At 39.9% G+C, this 22,171-nt stretch overlaps 2 protein-coding genes across 2 annotated transcripts; one reads left to right on the forward strand and one right to left on the reverse strand.

Moving 5' to 3' along the window:
- Window positions 1-1,117: 1,117 nt before the first annotated feature.
- LOC103934091 (DNA-directed RNA polymerases II, IV and V subunit 8B) lies at window positions 1,118-3,847 on the reverse strand. Its single transcript, XM_009343791.3, has 5 exons — window positions 3,567-3,847; window positions 3,196-3,305; window positions 2,267-2,424; window positions 1,717-1,853; window positions 1,118-1,327 (listed from the first exon to the last, which is right to left on the reverse strand). Exons 2-5 carry the CDS (start codon window positions 3,266-3,268, stop codon window positions 1,213-1,215), a joined length of 483 nt encoding a protein of 160 aa, XP_009342066.2. The 5' UTR covers window positions 3,269-3,305; window positions 3,567-3,847; the 3' UTR covers window positions 1,118-1,212.
- A 527-nt stretch (window positions 3,848-4,374) lies between these two features.
- On the forward strand, window positions 4,375-9,386 carry LOC103934094 (MICOS complex subunit Mic60). The gene is made up of 10 exons (XM_009343793.3): window positions 4,375-4,516; window positions 4,722-4,859; window positions 4,971-5,121; window positions 5,270-5,347; window positions 5,925-6,017; window positions 6,131-6,250; window positions 7,099-7,176; window positions 7,314-7,493; window positions 8,478-8,579; window positions 8,685-9,386. Exons 2-10 carry the CDS (start codon window positions 4,783-4,785, stop codon window positions 8,916-8,918), a joined length of 1,113 nt encoding a protein of 370 aa, XP_009342068.2. The 5' UTR covers window positions 4,375-4,516; window positions 4,722-4,782; the 3' UTR covers window positions 8,919-9,386.
- Window positions 9,387-22,171: the final 12,785 nt, after the last annotated feature.

The following is a 22,171-nucleotide window of genomic DNA, read 5'->3' on the forward strand; positions in this document are numbered from 1 at the left end:
ACATGTAGTATTCACAAATTCAACGAATTCATGAACCAAATTCAAGCGTGCCCAATATATAGACATGCACGGATTATGCATGAATTAATGAACATGTTTCAATCAATTAATTTCCACCAACCTCTAAACCACATGCACGATAGAAATTAACATCAAACAACTTAACTGTACAAAACACTAATTCGCACCCAAAACCCAAAATTCCCAATTTTACACAACTCAGGTTCAAATAATTAAATTTCTTGTCAAAGCATACCTCTTTTGGATTTTTCCATTGAAATTTTTTGGAAAGGATGTGCAAATGCTGGGGTGGAAACAACTTTTTCAGATATTTCGAAAGGATGTGCAAATGCACAGTACACACAACTCCTAAATATGTAGAGTGGATGGAAAAGATTGCGTCGGTCGGAAACTAGGGTGAAAAAGGGTTGTGATGGCTGAAAATGGGGTAGAAAAGGTTGTGTCGGTTGAAAATGGGGTGGAAGAAGGTCGCGCCGTTTGAGGTTAGGGTTGTTGGAGCTAAGGGTTGGGCACCACAGATTTTCGAACAAGGAGGAAGATATGCGGATTTGGTTTGACAAATTAACCCATTTAAATACAAAGGCAATTAGGTCATTTCAAGATGTAGGAAAAATCCTATTTCTGTCCACTTGTTGTGCATGCGCATGATGTGTGCATATTTGAATTGTCCTATTTCTGTTCGAAGATTAAGAAATTATCCTATTTTGAAGTATTTCTCAATTTATTATGGTTTAATTAACAGAAAATATATCGACCAAAAGGTTTGAATTTTATTGTCGCACAATTTTCTTTTAGGGCATACAACCAAGAAGGGCTAGATTTAAAACCGAAAAACCAACCGACCTAATCATGACGAAGAGGCAAGTGTTAACTTTTTTTTTTTGATGGTACAAACGATATATCTATACTAAAGGATGGGAGAGTAGGCTAAACCCCACAATAGACTAGTAAAAATATGATTCAAATTCGTCTTGGTGAGAATCAAACCTAAAACCTCTCATTTACAGGTGAAGAGAAATATCACTAGATCATAGTACTAAGCGACACTTCATATATATATACACATATGCATGTATGTATATATGAGAATGCAAAGTTGCAGCGTCAAAGAAACGCAAAAGTTGAAATTCGACCTATTTAAAAGGGAAATACAGTAACAGTAACATATAAAGTTTCAATGGTGCGATGAAGTCATATCAATTTCCTGATAAGCAAAAATAAGTTCTGATCAATCGTAAACTTAGTACAACTCGAAGGATCTCCTTCCAGCATCATCTGAAGCCCACCAAATGAAGCATATACCTCCCTGAACCCAATCACAAAAACCCAGTCAAATGCATGCATTTTAGTAAGGTAACCACAAAGCCGTTAAACGATTACAACATTTTCATCTCTTTTTACTCTTGACAATTCGTTTTCAAGAAAACGTAAGATGACAGCAATATATCAGACATCAAATGGATCTCGACCTTTTTATGATTTTTAAAACAAGAGCGCTACTTGCATACATCACAAGCAATCCCTAAACGATATCCAAAAAAATGAATCCCACTAAACCAGACGCATGCCAGTAACGTTCACCCTGCGTGAGTGAGAGTGCCTCTGCGCGTGTTGAGTCATGAGCTCAACACGCAAATAAGAAACCTCTGAAAGTTGCAAAAAAAAATAAAGATGTTCAAGAATTACGTCACGTACACTTTGACATCAGTCTTTGAACCTTCATCTGAAGCCTTCGGTTTTCCCTTTGAAGATTCTGAACCTGCTGTTGACATTTTATACAGCAATCCATGCATTATATATTCAAATTTGTCGGCAAGAGATTTCTGCTCAACCTGCCAAAGGGTAATATTATTCAGTAAATAGATTCAAATCCAGTAACTTCAGATAACGCAATATAAAGACTCAAACCCACAGAAAATATCCAAATACAAAACGGAAGAGAATATTATTCTTACTTGTTATCACTCCCTACAGATACATGGGAAGGTAAGAGAGCAAATCAGACATGAACATGCCAATGGAATGTTCTTATACGCCATCAACTTTGTATACTACAAACCATTTGAAATTTTACTCGCACTAATCTATTCCGCCCTTGGCTTACCTTACTGAAACATGTGACGACATAAGCACATATCCCCTACCGACCCACGAGGTTACATCAAAATTCAATATCTCAGAGTTAATATATATTTCCACTCCACAAGGAGTATCGGACACTAGAAATCAATGCAAAGTAGAGTACCTGTCCACGTTTTCCAGCAGCAGTTGCTCCGCTCCACTCAAGTGTGGGAGACAGCACCATCAAGAATTTGTCCTTTGCACGCATAGGATATATCTCTGTATTCACATCAAGGAGCAGCAACACACCATGCTTCTCGCTCTGCGCTACAATCCGGGAAACTAAAGAAGCAAAAATCCAAATTTAATCAAAGTACCAAAAGAGCATTAGAATATATTTCAAAGGAGTTGAAAGGCTTATTGATCATGCCATTGCCAGCCAAGCTCATACTTGGAAAAGGCGTTTTCCCAACAATGTGAGGGTTGGCAACAATAAACCACTTTAGACAATTTATTAGGTTGGGGGGGGGGGGATAATGTCTCATAGCCCTAAAGGATCGACCACTAAACAGAGTGGAGATTAAATGTCTATATATTTACAAATTGCAAAATTCATTCTAGTATAAATCAAATAGACCTCAATTCTCTTTTCTTATTGTTTGTCTAAATAAAAAAGTTCGTTCATTGTAGTTAATTTTTGTTTTTTTGAACAAATGATATTATCTACACTAATGGGGGAGGGGGTGGGCTTTACCCTCACAATGAGCTAGCAATAATATGGTTCAAATTTATCGAACCTAAGACCTCTTACTGACAAGTGAAGAGGAATACCACTAGACCATAGTATTTCATTGTAGTTTGAATCCAATAGAAATCAATTCTACGACACAAAAAAAAAAAAAAAAAAATAATAATACAATGTCCACACACACATTTAACAACGAGACTCGAGTAATGCATATGAGGACCATAATTATGCTAAAACAGGATTAGATGGAAATAAATTTCAGGGGCAGATAAATGCATCTAATGAAGATTGAAAAATGAAATTGCCTGGATCTGCAAGTGGCAATGACAAGAGAGAGAGCAAGAAGCAGCTAGTTAGAAGCAAACCTTTGTCAAATTTTTTGCCATCTGGGTCCACTTTCTCAATGCTAAATATATCGTCGAATAGGAAATCGACCATTCTTATGCAAAGTTTGTGCTCAACAGCAAAGTTAGACCTACATAATCATGAAATAAAAGAAATTAAAGTCTCATAAAACGGTAAAAAGAATAATACTTGAAGCTTTGTAGAACGCAAATGTACAAAAGCGGTTCTGGGTTTCTCCTAAATTTCAAGCGACTCCAAACCATATGCAAACAATTAACAAAAACCCAAAAACATAGACCCATCTCTGAAACTGTTCAAGTGAGAAGAACCCACCAACAAAATCACAAAACTAACTGAATACAGAGAGAGAGAGAGAGAGAGAGAGGGTTACCAAGCTAAGAGACGGAGAGGACAAGCGAGTTGGGAGAGAGAAGGCTCTGAGGAAGAATTAGGAGTTGGGCGGGAGAGGGAGGACGAGAGAGCTTAGAGAGGTACTTAGGGCTTCTTTCTTATTTATTTACGTACCCGGCCCAGAACCGAAACGATTCGTTTTCCCACTTTATTAGTTTGCTACTCCGCCCCTCCCCACCACCACTACCACCACGAGACACCTTCACTTCACCGCCCTCTCTCTCTCTCTCTCTCTCTCTCTCTCTCTCTCATCACAAATCCATGTTGCGAAGGTCAATTCTGCAGATTGCGTCTCGTCGTGGACTTAGAAGAAGGATTCCGAGGCCGATTGCAAGGGAATTCTCCGCCGCAGCCCCCAAAACTGCTTCCCACCACCCTGGCGATGCAGCCAATCCGCCTCCGCCTGGAAACGGCGGTTCCAGCGCCAAAATTTTCCTCGGAAGCGCTGCCGTTGGTGCTGGGCTTGTGGCAGCTTACAAAACCGGGTATCTAGACCCACTTTTTGGTGCCAAAGAGAAGAGTGATTCGGTTAAGGATGCCGCCATTGGTTTCGAGGATCACAAACATGTAGAAGAAGAAAAACATGATGAAGAAAGAGCTGGCATTGCCGAGGAGAAGGTCGAAACGCGTTCGGATGTTCCCAATGTTGAGGGTTTGAGTGGAAGCGATGGCGAAAACCCGCAGTCTCAGGTGGATGAGGATAATAAAGCTGAGAGTGACATCACAAGTGAGAAAGGTTTGCCTGAGCATTCCCAAAATGTAAATCTTGGGTCATCATCTGAAGGGAATGTAGACGTGAAGAGTGCAGAGGAAAAAACTAGTGTGGAGATAAATGAGGCGCCCGTAGTTTCCCAGACTAGTGCAGATCAGCAAGAGAACGAGGCGAAAACACCGCCACCTGAACCGGATATTGTACAAGACAAGGCAGAGGTAGTTCTCATTTGGGTTCCTTTTAACAATTATAAGTACTTGTGGATATTGAATGCTGATAATTTAGGCTGCACTTTCCACTTAAACTTGATATATCACAAGAATTATGTGTAGAAACAATTGTCAATTGGACTTTAACATCGAAGAGAGCTTATTTGAATGGGTTTTAAATGCAGTTGCATTTGGTGGAACTTTGTTTTTACAGGTTGCATTTGGTATTGATGAAGAGCCATCGGGTTCTCTCCTCAAGGCATATCATCTGAAGGATGAGGCCGATGAAAGCATTGAAATTACTAATAGGGAGGGTGGTAATGAATACAATAACTTTCCTAATGAAAAAGAGGTAGTTATAAGCACTTCTTTTTTTCCTTCCTGTTTGATGCATATTGATGTTGTAATATCAAAAGGGATGGTCTAATTGTACTCACTGAATTCTGGTTGTATGAATCAATAGGCTCCCTGATGCAATCGAAGCGCTAAATGATGCGTACATATCTAAAGATGGAAAGTTAGTTCTCGACTTCTTACAAGCCATTCATACTGCTGAGAAAAGGCAAGCAGAGTTAGATGCTCGTGTTTTTTCAGAAGAAAAGAGAATGTTAAAGGTTTCTACTATTACTTACAAGAATTTATTGTTCACTTTGCTTTATAAGATTAACTAGAGTTGTGGGGAGCTCTTTAGTATTCATAAATTGACAAGAATTTATGGTACTTCTGTACTATTCATAAATTTGACTACCTAACTCACCACAGGAGAAGTATGAAAAGAAACTAAAGGATGCTGCGGCCAGGGAACTGATGCTTGCAGAAGAGGCAGCAATGCTAGACAAGGTTCAAGAGCTCTATCATATATCTGATTTGTTTTATTTTCAATAGACTATCTTCTTGTTGCTTTTTTCATCTGGAGCCTTGACAGGGAGTACTCCTTGTATAAGTTTGTACTACAATAATTCCATGCAATACTAAATGACCATGCTAGTTGACCTGTTTTACTAGTCATCCCATTGTCTCACTAGCACAGAGGAATCTTTTGTCTACTTGTGAAGAGTCTAGTCTGTTATTTGTTATACTGATCTCTATGCAAGTAAAAGATGCCTATTGTTGGTCTAGAAAATGGTCATTTCTTTGCTCAAATCTATAGGATACATATCCCGTTGAAAGACTAGTGGTGTCAAGCACAAGGAGTGGAGATAGGTAACCCGCATATGCACAGAGTTCCATATATTCTTACCACCCCCAGATCCAGTAATCCTGATTATTCAGGACTGACCTACAAATAACTTTTATTTACTTCAATGTAGCTATTGTTCTTACTTTTATTCCAACCGTCCATAGGAAATAAGTACTTATACTTTATACTTTATAGGGAAATTTATAGTTTTTTCTTTTTTTGTTGGTGTTTTTTCAGGAATTAAATAGAGAGAGGGTAAAAGCAGCTGCTGCACTCAAGTCGCTTCAAGAAAAGCTTGAAGAGAAATATAAGACAGAACTTGAGCACAAGGTGCAAAATTGCTTTGGTGCTGTCATTATTTGTTTTGTTTTATCTTTTTGTCTTTATGGTGCATCAGCGTATTATGACTTGTAAATTGAAATTGATACTTGAAGTAAATGCAGGAAAGTGAAGCTGAAATGAAGTTAAAAAAGGTTGAGGAATTAGCAAAAGCGGAACTGGCAGCAACAATTGCAAGAGAGAAGGCATCCCAAATTGAGAAAATGGCAGAAGCAAACCTTCATGTAAGATTACTGCTCAAGTCTCCTAGGGATAGTTCAAAACAGCTAAATGTGGATTTATGGTCCTAGTTTCATGTTCATTTGTATTAAAAGTTTTAAACTGTCTTAAAAAAGTTTGTGAAAATTTATGATATTGATCTTGATGAGATAATTTGAATCAGAAAAGTTGTTGTGTCATCTACAACAATTGATTGTAAAGTACTCAGAAAATGAACTCACTTCACCCATGTCAGTGGTCACTTGAAGTTTTATTTTAGTAATGGAACAAAACAATTAGGGGGAAGTGTAATAGATGCCAGGATACAATTTCATTTTTACAGAAGGTCCATTTTTCGTTTGTTACATGAAATGCAACACCAACTTTGCAGGCCAAAAATTTATTGGTGTAAAATGCTTCAGCTATTTATACATAATATTTTAGTCCCTTTTTTTCTAGGGGTGTGCTATCCACACACCTCTTTTTACTTCTCATACACCCCTTGTTAATTTTTGTTCTTTGATCTTCTTCAATTCATCCGATCCAACGGTCAAAAATTAAAAGGGTGTGTGAGCAGTAAAGTGGCTGTGCTATCCACACACCCCTTTTTCTATACTCTAAGCCTCTCTTTAGGGCTGAAAATTCGTAAAAGAACTAGTAAAGGAAATCACACCTAATGGTCCACTTATGATCTTTTCAAAGGGTTAAGGCATGCAGGCTTCTGTATTATACAACTTTGCAATATTAATTGATGAATTTAGCTTAAATAGATTATTCCTGGGATGTACATAGTGTGTTTGTGTGTATGAATGTATCTAATTAGTGATTGATGAATTCGTCCACTACGAAATCTGATGTTTAGGTCTTTTTGTAGATAAATGCCTTGTGTGTGGCATTCTATGCAAGATCTGAAGAAGCTCGTCAGACTCACTCTGCTCACAAATTTGCTTTGGTGAATATTATTATTATTTTTCCCATTCACTTCCTTTGTATTTATTTTGAAGAGAACATAATCTATTCATACCCCCATCAGTGATTTTTATAGCCTTTAGGTTTTATCCTATCAATGATGTGTTGTGGGTATTGCAGGGAGCACTTGCACTAGATGATGCACTTTCAAAAGGATTGCCAATTGAAAGAGAAATAGAGGCTTTGCACACTTACCTTGAAGGCATTGATAAAGATTCAATCTTGGATGTGGTCCTATCATCTCTTCCTGAAGAAACACGAAGGAATGGCACAGATACCTTATTGCAATTGAATCAGAAGGTTAGTAGTTATTTTCTTACTTTTTCATTACATATTTTATAGTGGAGATCATTACCCTTATGATCAAATTATCACCCTTATGTAACCTTTTACTTTTACTGTTGAACTTGGGTTTGGTCGCCTCTAGCTGATGGTAAAGACAAACCATACCTCTTTATATAGTTGATGGAAGTATTTTCCTCCTGGAAAGTTTGATTGCACGACATTGAACTGCTAGTAATTCATTACATTTCTAAGTTTTTTGACATCAAGCTGTTTGCTAAAGTTATACTCAAGTGTTGCCTCAGAAGTCATACATCATTTTAGAGCAACAGGCTACAGATGCATAACATATTTTAAGTTACTACCCCCATCAAATATGTCTTAAGTTTTTCAAAACTGTTGATGACATCTTGTCTACTTCTTTCTTCATTTATTAGCAAGGATTCTGAGGAAATTTCCCTATCCACCATTTTTAAGACATGACTTTTGGACTTAACTAGGCTGATATTGATAAAGTTGGCTGTAGACGAGGGTATTTTTAATCTATTGTGTTCACTTCATATGCCCGGAATTTAGGACAATGTTGTGCCTTGTTTCTAATATATTTTTTGGTTGTCAAAATATGTAAGATTAAAATTTAGTACGCTCTCTTGAGTACATATTGACTAAACTTTTCAAATATTCTTAAATGTTTGTTCGGTAACTTGAGTTCCAGTTCTTGGGATTATAAATTTGCCTTGGGTATTTCCTTATGAAATGCATAAAGGTACAGGTTCACTGTGAGCAATATCCTGACTTAGAGAGTGTCTATATGAAAAATGGATGAGATATTAATTGAAGTTGCTTCAGATTCATGAATTCTCACCATTTTTAGTATGAACTATGAAGTTCTGTGAACTGAAAATAGTTGAGTGCTTCAAGTTGTGTTTGTGAATTCTGAAAATCTTAGTAAGAATTTGTAATACCTAGTGGTGTACTTGCTAAACTTAATTCTCGGTGCAGTTTGATGCCTTGAAAGGTACAGTACGGCACCTCAGTTTAATCCCTCTTGGTGGTGGTGGCATTTTGGCACATTCCTTGGCACACATTGCATCCTGGTTGAAGGTAAGTAGATATGAGGTCTGGGTTTCCGTTCTAAATTCACTAGTAGTCTAGTAAAAATCAACTTATTGGAGTGCTTGGTGTACTTGCCCTCGGGGTTTTGTATAGGTGAAGGAAGTTGACCACTCAGGGGACGGAATTGAGTCCATCATCAACAAAGTGGAGCACTACCTTGCTGAAGGAAAGATAGCCGAAGCAGCAGAGGCACTTGAAGAAGGAGTGAAAGGCACCCAAGCAATGGAAGTAGTGAGTGAATGGGTGAAGCGTGCTAGGAATAGGGCTATCACAGACCAAGCTCTAACGCTTCTCCAATCATATGCTACTTCTATCAGCGTTACATAAAGTCCATTTCTTGACTACACATACCGAGCCTACCATGTTAAAATGGAGGGGCTAACACTTTGAGAGATTTGTAAAATGCCATTCGATCTAGTGTTGTAGTTCTCCATAATTGTTTAAACAAGCGAATCATCCAGTTCAATGTGTTACCAGCAGAAAGAGTGAAAATGTCAGTTCTTTTTCATGCAGGGTCACTGCCATGGGAAGTTTCCGGATCGTCCCCTTGAGTGGCATTTTGTTTCAGTTGCTACCAAGTTTTGCATAGTCAGTGCGTCAGGACATTCTTGAAACAGAAGCGACCAAGTGTGTGCACAAGATGAATAAATGAAATTGTTCTCTTTTTGAGTAACTATGCTATTTGAACACCATCATGTGTTAGGGGTTCCTGTTAAGTTCGCTATTAATTTTTATATACTAAATTGTTTGCTATTTGGTATAACTAAGAATTGTTTGATAATCATTTTATTTTCATTTGCTTTTTTTTTTTTTTAAATTGAACACTCATTTGGTAACTATTTTCAATTTTTTTCAAAAAAAATATGTTTATTTAAAGGAACGAGGATCCTTTATGAATCCTTTTTGTGAGGGTTCTAGGGATCCTTAAATCGTGTTCGTTCATCGTACATCGTGCAGTTAGTTTTTGTTAGGTATTGTTCATGTTTGATTTTAAATAAAAGTATTTAAAATGATTTCTAACCGCACGATATACAATAAACGGACACTGTTTCAGGATTTCCAAGATCCTCATTTTTTTTAAGGGCCTAAGACCATCTCCAACTTTTGTATTAAAATCCAAAATTTTTAACCCAAAAATAGTTTTTCTGCTTCAACCCTTGTGTTAAAAATCTTGTTGGGGGACTTTTAGGTCGAGGTGGACTTAGGCTTTAAAAACGTCCTCTTGTCTCCCTTGGTGCGGATTTGTACCAAGTCTTAGGATATCTCGACAGAGATGGCTTGTCTTAGGAAATACCTCGGTAACATCTACAGCTCGACATGATTGATCATGATAATGACTTGCTCAAGTGAAGCGTCATGTGGAAGCTAGAAGATTATCAATTTACATGAGAGAGAAGGGATTTGCATGGTTGCATGGCATCCTTGACTGGATAATCTGGGCTTTCCTAAGGTGGTAGCAAGATTTCTACTGGTTGAGATGTTTGATGGAAGGTTGTGGGGATTACTAAGGTTGCATGAATGGTGATGCTTGAGGACGCTTCTGGACTAAATGGAACTCTCTGGGCTTATTTCCTGGGTGGTTCTCTCCCTTGCGTTCTCTCATATCTCTCTCTATATTCTACTTGTGTTCTAACTCCCCTCCAATGGCTTATCTCCCTCCTTTTGTAGATGAAGGGTTTTTCTTTAGGCTTTAAAGGGATCTCCTTTTGTGGCTTGGTATTCCCCTATTTTCTCCCTATTCCTCCTATTATTCCCTTTTTGGTGTAAGATAACTGCACTATTGAGACTTGCAATTTGCTTTTTCCCGAGACGCGCCTTTCCCAGGGTGGCCTTCCACAGGAGTTACTTATGGTAGTGCGCCTCATGGCTTTTGTGCATTGATTGTCTGTGCAGGTTGGGAAGGGAAAGTCAGCATTAAATGTCTAACTTGCTCGGCTTAACATGCATTTAATGCAAGAATCTAGTTTAGTTTTAACTAAGGGGGTTGGCTTGTTGAGGAAAATGGTAAACTAAGCTAGTTCTCTCCCAATGTTGTATGCATGAAATACAAAGGGTATCGGCTTGGATTTTTGGGCCACCAAGCAGCCTAAAGTCTTCCATAACCCCAATTCCATGTAGGCTAGATAACCTTCTGTAACCATCCCCATCACAATCCACTTGACAAGCTCTGAATATGTGACTTGGGCTTAGCATTGATAGTGACTGAGGAAGCATGGCGTGGATATCCGGCTTAATCACCATGGTATGGCATTTTGGTAAATATATTCCTTGTCGATCCCGCTCCTTGGCATGTGTTTAGGCTTGAATGTAGGCTTTGCATGACAATTGGGCCATAAGATTTGGTTGGATTGGTGTGTGACATTTTTGGGCCCCAACATTAGCCCCTTTGATTATTTGGGCTATGAGAATCCTTGAATGGGCTGAATAATCAACCCCAAGCCCAAGGAATTCCTTTTTTAAACGTGGGCTTCTTGATGAGACTATTCCTTTTCCTGCGTGGCAGCTGATAACTCCATGACGTTATGCTCCCTCGCTTCCCGTGCACGTCCAATCATATGGAGAAACTCTGGGTATTCCTCAGCCTCCACTTGATAACCTTTACAAACTGCTCTTCTCCTAAGGACAAGTATTTAATTTGTCCCTGCTTTTCCTTCTTTTTCTTTAATTCTCATTCCTTCTTCAAATTACCCATAACTGCTTTTCTTTCAAATTCCTTTTTGCTTTCTGCGCTGGGTTATGACATCCCGTTCGTGCTTCTTCGTGCTCTGCGATAGGGTTTTCTTCAGGTAAGGAAATTCTTCCTTTGACCCTTATTTGAAATTTTCTTTTCCCTTTTGCCTTTTCTGTTTGCCATGGTGATAAAATTAGGCATGCATCTCTCCTCTTTGATTATGTGTTTTTAAGATTTTAGGTTTCAGCATGGATGCGCAAGGGGTGTGGGTCATTCCTTCGAGAAATCAAACTCCACTCCTTGGGTAGTCTTGTTGCATCGAAATCAAGTGTGTTTACCTTCTGCAATTTCTCTCTTGCTTTCCATGTATATTGTGCAATTGTAATTTAGCCTAGGCTTTTTTGTATGTTGGTGCATGCTTGAGTGGGATCGATTGATCAATGCATGATAGGCTTGTCATGATTAGTTTAACTGCATACAACTTATTTTTGCTTGGGTACATGTATAGCACACTTCCCCTAGCTAGATCTTTTAGGGCTTTGATAGCATGACATATGTAGGGAAAGATGCATGTGTTTTGTATGCTAGCATGAGGGAAAATAGTCCCATGTTTAAAGTCTTAGACTTTTGCATGAAAGGCTTCGAATTTTATGCACGTACCTTTTTGCTTTCCCAGGCCGCGCTTGCTTGCTTTTCTGGGGCAGATTCCTTATTGTCTTTTGTTTTGTATGCTTGCATGTTGCATTGGCTTGTAATATCTATGGTTTGACTGTTACTTTCTATAAGTACGTTATAGCTGCGAAATTACCTGAGTGCTTAACTGCAATAGATGGGTCTTTCACTACTGAGGACCGTCTTTAACGAGGCAGGCCGCTGCCTCTACTTGGTTCTCAGAACAATGCTTTCAAGGAGAATGAGCCTTCCTTAGACTCGGTCCCTCCTATGGATCCCAGGCGCATTCCTTGGTGTTGCATTGAGAATGGGTTGTTTCCCGCTTTGCCGATCCACTTTGAGTTTTCTTGCGGTGAGGCTACTGGCTGGGCAGATTGGTGGATACTGAGCTTAGCTTTGCGAACCAGTGCATGACCTTGACAAGGGCAAAGGTTTTCGATGCCGTCTTTATGACTAAGAAACAAGTTGTCTGCCTTGAGCCTGAACTTCTTCACCACATGGTTAGGAGGTGGAGTAAATAGACCCATACCTTCATTTGCGCTTGGGGAGAGTTTACCCTCACTCTGGAAGGTGTCGCCAAAGTTATGCATCTTCTGATTGTGGGTAATGTGGATCCCTTCCGCTATCTTATTCCTTCTGCAAACATTGCGACTTTTGATGTTTTGAAAAATGGTGCTCATACTTCTCTGAGTAAGGCCCTCCGATTCAACGAGTGGATCAAGCATTTTTGGAAGAAGAAACAAGAACCAAACTGCCGATTCAAGGCCATGTTGTGTATGTGGCTAGGCCGCTTTATCTTCTGTGACAGTAAAGATACCTTCAGCGGCCAAGTGATTCCTTGGGCCATTGCAATTGCATGAGGCCATGTGGTCTCACTGGCTTCATTGTTTTTCGGGCTTCTCTACCATGAATTGGATCAGCTTCATACTTTGGAAGAGCAAGTTGTGAGTAGTGCCCCATTGAAATGTTTCCTTTGTGCTAGCTTCCTGCAAATCTTCTTGTGGAAGTGTATGAAGGGTCTGAATATACCCATTACCACTCCGGTGCAGCAAAGAGCCACTATGTTATCGACTTTTCCTCTTACTTGCCTAAGAAGCTCCTGATGGCTTGCCGTTGGTTCGAGAAGATTTCGATGAAGAAGCAGGACTTCTTGGAGCATTTAGATGATGTGAACAACTTTGTTTTCCGTCCGTACATGTCCGTCTCTGAAGGTTTTGCCTCTGTTATGTTTTTTTCTGATGTTGTTTGTGGTGAGGATTCAAGTGCGACGTCAATTCCTCTCTTCGAAAATATGGATTTCCCTTCACTCACCAAAAATCATTGGCTTTGTTGGCTCTTTCAATCCCCTTCATGGGGGAAGATAGCGAGGAAATGAGTGCAGTCTACTTTCTTTTTTGGGTGTGATGCCAACTAGGTTTTGACCAAGGGGTGCCGATATCTTTCCTTGCTGATGCCTATTTCAATAAATTATTTTGGAGTTTTGTGTATGCGCTTTCATAATGTTTTTGTCATTTCTAATATATTACCAATCGAACCTAGGTAGGTGGCATCTCTAAAGGCTATGTTGCTTATTGGTTGAAGTATTTCTCTGCCATCACCAAATTCCATGGTGACAAGTAACCGTAGTTGTCTCTCAGCGTTGTCAACTATCCCAGACTGGTGTTAGAGCCTATAGATGCTGCTTCCAATTCGAATTGCCGATGCCCTACATCAGCAGAGGAAAACAACGCTTCGAGTAATTCTTCCCAGAGCACCAAGAAGAGTAAGGCATCAGGTTAAGGAAAGCCTGCAAATCAAGGGAAGAAAGCGCCTTCGGGTATATTTCTTGACTTAACTTTTTTTGCCAATTTCCCTTTGCATGCTTTTCCTTAGTGCTTTACACGTTATACCCCACAAGATGTAATAAAGCACTTCAGGCCTCGAGTGGTGAATGATGGTCCACTTAGCAGCAAGCTTGACGTTTCCCCCATTCCAAAGAAATCAAAGAGTGAAGGTTCTTTAGCGAGCCAAAGATTGGTAATGGTTATTTCTTTGCTCTTTGCTTCTGTTGGTTTACGATTATATGTTAACCATGACTTTTGTTACAGCCAAGGCTCTTACCAAGGAAGCAGCTCATGCTGGCCCTACTCGTACGACCAAAAGTGCTCGGGCATCTACTTCTTATGGCACTTCCATGCCTTTTAAGTTCCTTGATATTACTATTGCGAGTGATGAAAAATGGAGCGCTGGGGAAACTAACGGCAATGAGGTAGCTGGCGAAGGCTTGGCCGCTGAGGAAATTAGCAATATAAGTGTTGAGTTTGACCCTGGAAGCGAAGAACATCCTTAGGCTTCCCTAGGGAAGGACACAAAAGGTGAAGATAGTGGCAGAAAACTAAGTGGAAATGATGACAGCAAAGCAGCAAAGGATGTTGATCTTGATGAAGTTGATAAATTTTGAACGATGACGTTTAGGTGGAAGCAGAAGATACAAGAGTATGCTTCTCTATTTTTCGTTGATGCTTGCCCTTGCGTGAATTTGCTATTGTCCACTTTTTTCTTAAGCCTTTAAATTTTGCATAAGCCTGCTTGTGCTTGTAGGAAGTAGCTAACCTTTGCCTAGCTTGTTTTCTTCGTGTTTTTACATGTGCATGTATAAGCATGTTGGCTTGTTGGAACTCTGCCTTGGATAACTTTTGTGAGTTGAACTACTTTGTGTCTCCGCTTGTTGATTTGTCCTTTCATTTGTGCATATTTTTGTGCTTTCCTTGCAGGTGAATGTTGGTGTTATGAGGGCTATAGAAAGTATTGAAGCCCCCAGCTGCGTTATTCCCGAGCCTACAGTTTTTCCTAAGAAAGTTCTTTCAACTAAGGGGCAAGCTTTGGTTGAAGAGTGGGGGCATCATGGCATGAGGCTCTCGGGAAGCTCAAGCATAATATTGCCAATGGAGCCAGGGTATTAAATTTGATTGAGGAATTGATCCCTTCCGGCGAGGCTATCTCTTCCTGGGTTGACTTTAGGGGAGTAAAGGTTCGCTCCGGGCTAGCTGATGGGTTGGGCAAGTTCTTCGAGCATGCCGATGACGTAGATGTGAGCTTGAGATGTTTATCTCCCTTTATGTGTGGGATGATCTTTGAAGAGCTTGGGATCCTACTTTATGACATAGAGCATACTTCCCTATTGGAACTCACTGAGCATAAGTTGCTATGTTGGCGAGATATGATTAATGATGTAGCAGCTTTGGGTGTGTCGGTGGGTTCTCTAGTCTAGAGGCTGGGAGGGTTGCGTGATACTATGTTCGAACTTCAGCTTGAGAAGGAGAAAGGTATCCTGGATTAATTCGTTAAAGTCAACATATTGTAGCATAACTAGAGGCTGAGAAGATCAAGTTGAATAAGTTGGTTCGTGGGAGCTCCAAGGAAATAGTGACGTGCCTTCAACTTACAGTGGATCAGTTGCATGTTAGCACCTCTAGCAGTTCCTCTCGAAAGGTATTGTTCTGAGCTAACCCCTCACCTTCCTACCACTGCACGCTTTACATAACGATTTGCATTTTTCTAACACTCGACTTCTTTTTCTTGGTAGAGCATGAACCTTGAGATGTTGAAGTAGCGGGGTACAAAGTTGATTTCCCCATTTACGTTTACTTTATGTTGTAATTTCCTTTTAGACAATTAGCTTATCGCTCTTTGAACAATGGCCATAGGGCCGTTGCTTTGCGTTTTGCTCATTTTCCCTTGACTTCTTCCTTTGGCTTTGGATGCTAATATTGAATTTGGCATAATGCTTGTGATGTCATTAATCTTGCAATGACATTGGCTTTCTTTACTTCAAGTGCATGTGAATTTGCTGGATGAAATTCTGTTTAGGCTTTGAGACACAGGCTTGAGATTTTGCTTGCTTTCTAAGGGAAATAACTGATCATGTTGCTTGGCACTTTGCCAGTGAGTTTCCCTGAGGAAAGATGGAAATGATGTCACAGCTTCCCTAGGGAAGCAAAGCATGTAAGGAAAGCTTGACTTGCTCGACATTGATTTGCATTGGTAGGCTTAGCATTGACTTACATTGATAGGCTTAGCATTGACATTGATTTGCATTAATAGGCTTTGGCATGATTTGCATCGATGGGCTTGGCATCGATTTGTATTGATAGGCTTTGCATGTTTTGCCCTTTAGGGCGGCTTGCTTGATGTGGGCTTTTATTATAGCCTTGGCATAATTACTACTATAGCTTGTTTAGAAGAAATCCTCCTAGTTACTCTTGCCAATGTAAAGCACCAAATGTACCAATGATTTTGACAAAATGCTCGTTCATTTCATTAAAATTTGGGATACATCAATCGTTGCATAGCTTTACAAGGCTTGTAAAGTAAGCAAATGATCATTGCATAAAAGGAACTTGTTCTTCTAAAATAGGCACGAGCGTTTTAGCAGTAATACGGCTTTAGCCACTTTGCATTGACAGGTTTCGTTAGCATACTTTCCTTGACAGAAGTTAAGTAGTAGAAATCGCTTCGATAGGCTTCCTTGACCATAAAAGGTCCTTCCCAGTGTGGGACGAACTTCGAAGGTCCAGAGATTTGCCTCCTTATGTGCTTGGCTATCGTAAGGACGAGATTTCCTTCCTTGAAGTTGCGTGACTTGACTGCGCATTTGTAGGCTCTTGTAACCTGTTGGTGGTTAGGGCTGTTTTCCTAGCTGCTTCTATTATTCTTTCTTAGAGTGACTCGAGATCTCTCCAACTCCATTCTGTGTAGGCTGTGGTATTCCTTGAAGACGTGCAATAGACCCAAAGAACATCTGGGAGATGCATGCTCTAACCTCCAGAGTAATTGTGCACATTATCACTTAAGATCTTTAGTAGTGCCTTATTTGTGGCTTTGGCTTGACCGTCTTCCTGGGGGTAGTATGGCATAAAGTGGTGATGCTTGATCCTGCAACCATAGACTGTGATACCTACCTATTTGTTTTCCTTAATGAAGTTAAATATTGTAGCTCCTGATGCTTTCTAGAGAGGATTGCTTCCACCCAAGTACTCAGTGGCAACCAGGATCCATTTGTTGCCTTCAAAAGCTGAGTTGATTGTTCCAACCAAGTCAAGCCCCCAAGTGTGGAATTGTGGAGTATGTATGTCTTGCAGCAATGCTAGAGGCTTGTGGGTCAAGTTCTCATGAACTTGGTATACATGGTATCTCTTGACCATGTTGTGTGTGTTTTCCCTCATGGTTGGCCAATAGTATCCTAGGCTCAGCAGCTGCTTATGTAGCTTTTTCCTTCCTTGGAAATAGTTGCCTCTTCCTCTTCGGGAAACAATGCTAGCATGTCTTACGGAGTCAGATTTTACCATGAGGTATAGCTTGTGGGCTAGGAAATAGTGGCGCAGCCGCTGTGATGCATAGACAAGAGCTAGGAAAAGGCGTTCCGTTTTCTCCTTTAGCAGGTTGACTAGTTCTTTCTCTTCCTTGACAGTTAAGCAAACATTAATAGAAATCAATTTTTGCACAGAGGGATCACCACTTAGACTTACCTCTTCAAGCTTTTTTGCCACTGCGATGGATCCATCTTGCATGCATTTTGGCGCAGGCATGATTTTCTGCAAAGATCCATCCTCGACAGTAGGTGTAGGCATGTCTTTAGTTTCCTTGGGAAATTCACTTGCTTGGCGTACAGTGCTTCCATACTCGGGGCTTTCCCACACAATATGGTTAGGCCACCCAACCCGTCATAAATGGTGAACTATGGTATCAACTAGGGGTGGGTTCAAAAAACCAAAAATCGAAAAAAAATTGAGAACCAAACCTGACCGAGGCCGAAAAAAATTGAACAGAAAAAAAATCGAACCGAAACTGTCAAAACGAACCAAATCGAATCTGGTTGGTTCGGTTTCGATTTTTGGGGTTCGAGTTATTAAATTAATTAATAAAACTATTCTAAACAGCACCATTCTACACCTTACTTATACCGTGTAACCCTAATTCCTTAACCCTATCCGTGTGCGTCTTCCTCTCTGCTCTCTCCCATTTTCCTAGTTCGCCTCCTCTCCCTCTCACCTGTAAGTCTCTTATCTCACCGTCAACTTCTTCTTGCCGTTTCGAGTCTCGACAGCAAAAGGTTAGTCTCACACTCTCACTTCTCTGTGTTTAATTATCTGTTGAAAACTTGAAATTGGTTCTGATTAGTGAAGGATTCATTTCATACTTTGCATTTTCTATTAATCTGGGATTTTCTGGGTTTCTTTCTGCAACAATATATTATATATGTAGTGTGGTCATTAGAATTTTAGATTTTTCTGGGATGATTTTGGTTTCTGGGAGGGTAAACCTTTTGGCCATACTGGGTGGTTTTGGTTTTTATAGATTGTAGAGACACCAGAGAAAGAGAGGGTGGAGAGAGAGAGATAGATTGTCACTGTGAACTGGGTTTCTGAAGACTAACGATGTTGCTTGCCATTTTTTGTTGCAGTAATTTGTTTAATTCATTTGATATAGCTAAGCAAGGCAAAGTGACTCTGCAGTGAGTGCCTAACCTTACTAAATTTGACTTTGAACCCCATTAGTGTTTTGATAATTAACTATAAAAGGTTTAGGTTGGTTGCCTTGATCGGGGAAAAATCAAAATAGAATGCCCAATCTGTCAGAATGTACCGCTGCATTGCACCTGCATTTTATTTTCCAATTTGTGGTCAGTAAGTATGTTGTCATCTTGCCTTGCTCGTAAGTTTATTTCCCTTGTGAACTATGTTATATGTTTAAGGTACAAGCAAACTAGTTTTGAACAAGTATGATAATTGTGCAGATTGCCAAAGTTTTCTCTGGAGTCTGGAAGATGTATTACAAAATGGCTGCAAGCTTTGTTTTCTTAGGGATTTTTTTTTTTTGAAAGAACGAAAGAAAGAAAGGAAAAAAAAAACCGAACTGGGTCGAAACTGAATCGAAAAAAATCGAAAAAAAAATGACCCAAACTGAAAATTTAGTTCAGTTTTCGGTTTTGGCAAAAAAAACAGAACCAATTTGAACCAAACCCAGCCCTAGTATCAACCAAGGCTCGCTTGGTGAAGGCCTCGTTGATTTGTTCTTCTAAGTACAATGGTTTTCAATGATTAGGGAAAACCACTTCTATGTCTTCGTCAGCGAAGACGATGGCATTGTTGTTCTTAAGGAAAGCCCTCTGCAGCTGGGCAGAATAGCATTAAGGGCCATAGTCCTCAAAAACATGCATGAGAGTTTCAGCATCAACAACCCTTGTTTTCGATCCATATTCAAGCTCATCGAAAAGGGATTTGAACTTTGTGTTTTCCTGGAGGACCTGCGCTGTAGTGGGCCCTTGCCTTTGGGAAGGTAACGCTCAGCTACATCGGCTTCCATGTCGGGAAGGCTGCACAGTCATAGTTGTCATTTCCTAGTTGAGTAGCAGTTTTCCTAAAGTTCCTTTGTTGTATCCTTCAGGCATTTCGATGGTGAAGACCTAAACATCTAGGCTTGGGGCAAAATCCATGAGATTTGCATTCTCATCTCCCATCCCTCAACTTGAGGCCATGGCATATGTTAGCTTTGAGGCTTGGAGTATTTGCACCAGTAAACCTTCTCCATGTTCCTGGAAGGTTCCCAAATGGCTTCCGGTGACTTGGGGTCGTCGATCTAAGGGTGGTAGGCATCGTCATCTCCAGAGCATGTGATGACAGCTGTGACCTATTTTCCTCAGCATTTTAGCAGAGGGTTAGTGTCTATGGCTTGCGTCTTGCATGGAAACTCTAGTGTCCTTTCACGGATTTTTGCAAGGATAATTTTCTGCAAAGTTTGGCATACAATAGAAGGATGTCCCACATATTGATGGTAGTAATAGTACCTGGGATCCCTTTAATCTTCCCTAGAAGAGGTTTTGTATGGCCAGAGTAGCTTAATGACCCCATCTGCGAGCATGGTATTGAGGATGGCTAGGAATTCCTCGTCAATGCATGCTAGTGGAGATAGGTTTCCCTATCGCTATCATTTGCCTTCATTTTCCATAGGTTGTAATTGGATCTGTCATCCACGGCTAGGGCATGACTTCTTTCTTGTCAGTTTTCCAGGATTTTCCTATGGAAGGCTTGATTGACAAACTAGTCTTCCTCACAACCTCCAGAACTGGCTGATACCGATGTTCTCTAAGTACACCTTGTAGTCAGTTATAATGTTGCTGATGCAAATCTCTATAAATGCTTCTTTGTCATTCTCATCATAGAAGTCAAAGGCGAGGTCTCGGAAATGTTTAACAAAAGTCATCGGATATTTCCCGTGCTTTTGATGTGTATTGTTGAGCTGAGTTATCGTTACCTTTTCCTCATGCTGGAAGTACTTTTAACAAGAACTTGCTTGCCAACTCTTCCCAGGTCTAAATGGAACCTGGTATGAGGGTGGTGTACCAAGTATAGGCACAATTCGTTAAGCTTTTCGAGAACTTCTTCAGACGGAGGTTGCAGTCGCCGGCATGAGGACCCAAAGCGTTAAGGAAACGGCTTATATGTTCCTTAGGCCTACCCTTCTTCCTATCAAATAGAACAAGGTTGGGAGTCTCATATCCCTTAGGATATGGCATGTGGAGAACGTTGGTCGGATATGGTGGCTCAGGAAAATATTTCCAGTCCTCCGAGCTCATGTTCAACTTTTTTTTTAGCATGGCTATGACGTCTTTCTAAGTAACAAAGGATAGTGTTTTCTCAGGACTCTTGTCAGCAGCAACAACTGAATCCTCTTGAGAAGCCTTTTCCCTGGGCTCACTTGGCTTCGGGATTGAGTTTTTTAACTCCTTCACCAACGCATCAATTTCTTTTTGGGCTTCATCCAAGGCATCAATTGCGACCTGTCCCTAGTAGAGTCGCCAATTTATGTTGGGAGACTTTTAGGTCGAGGTGGACTTGGGTTTTGAGAATGTCCTCTTATCTCCCTTCGTGCAAATTTGTACAAAGTCCCGGGATATCTCAAAAGAGATAACTTGTCTTAGGAAATACCCTGATAACATAAACGGCTCGAAGATGGCATGATTAATCATAATAATGACATGCTCAAGTGAAGCGTCGTGTGGAAGCTAGAAGATTATCAGTTTACATAAGAGAGAAGAGGTTTGCATGGTTGCATAACATTCTTGGCTGGATAATTTGGGCTTTCCTAAGGTGATAGGAAGCTTTCTAATGGTTGAGACGTTTGAAGGAAGGCTGTGGGAATTACTAAGGTTGCATGAATGGTAATGCTTGAGGATTGAAGTATGCTTCTGGACTAAATAGAACTCTTTAGGCTTATTTCTTGGGTGGTTCTCTGCCTTGCGTTCTCTCTTATCTCTATCTACATTCTACCTGTGTGTCCTAACTCCCCTCCAATAGCTTATCTCCCTCTTTTTGTAAATGAAGGGTTCTTCTCTAGCCTTCAAATGAATCTCCCTTGTGGCTTGGTCTTCCCCCTTTTCTCCCTAGGCCTCCTATTATTCCCTTTTTGGTGTAAGATAGTTACACTGTTAAGACCTACAGTTTGCTTCTTCCTGAGACGCGTCTTTCCCAGGGCGGCCTTCCGCAGGCGCTACTTCTAGTAGCAAACCTCATGGCTTTCACGCGTTGGTTATCTATGAAGGTTGGGAAGGAAAAGTCAGCATTAAATGTCTGACTTGCTAGGCTTAACATGCATTTAATGCAAGAATATAGTTTAGTTCTAACTAAGGGGGTTGGCTTGCTAGGAAATGGGTAAACTAGGCTAGTTTAGTTTTATGAGCATTTTAACCTAAAAATATTTAGATTCTGACAAATATTGAAAAATCACTAAACCGACACCATGAAACTTGTGGAGCACTATAAAAGAATATGAAACACGTGAAAGATTTGTTTTTAATTATTTTAGCCATTGAATTTAAATTTGGACAGTTAGATTTTTTTTTTTCTCTTAACGTTGGATTTGATTTTATTAGATCTTAGTTGTTGGATTCAATGAATTTTTAAATATTGAACTAAAAAAAATACACATATATGGTGGGCTAAATTTGACCCAAGGGCTGGAGCAAATTGGGGTAGATTTAGAACCAAAAATTTGGGTTTTACTCTAAGGGTTAGAGTAGGTCTAAGGGTTGTTTTTTTTTTAAAAGCACCTTATTAGAAAATTTGAAACATCAAATGTGTTTGGTAAAAAAAATAGAAAAAAAAATTAAAAACTGCTGCCAATGACGATAGAAAGGGTTGGTTTAGGATTGTGGTGCTTCAAATAAAAAAGCAGGTTATTAAAAAATCTACAACATTAA

The sequence above is a fragment of a genome, unplaced genomic scaffold, assembly GCF_019419815.1.
Source record: "Pyrus x bretschneideri cultivar Hongxiangsu unplaced genomic scaffold, Pyrus_bretschneideri_v1 Contig56, whole genome shotgun sequence".
Classification (NCBI taxonomy): domain Eukaryota; kingdom Viridiplantae; phylum Streptophyta; class Magnoliopsida; order Rosales; family Rosaceae; genus Pyrus; species Pyrus x bretschneideri.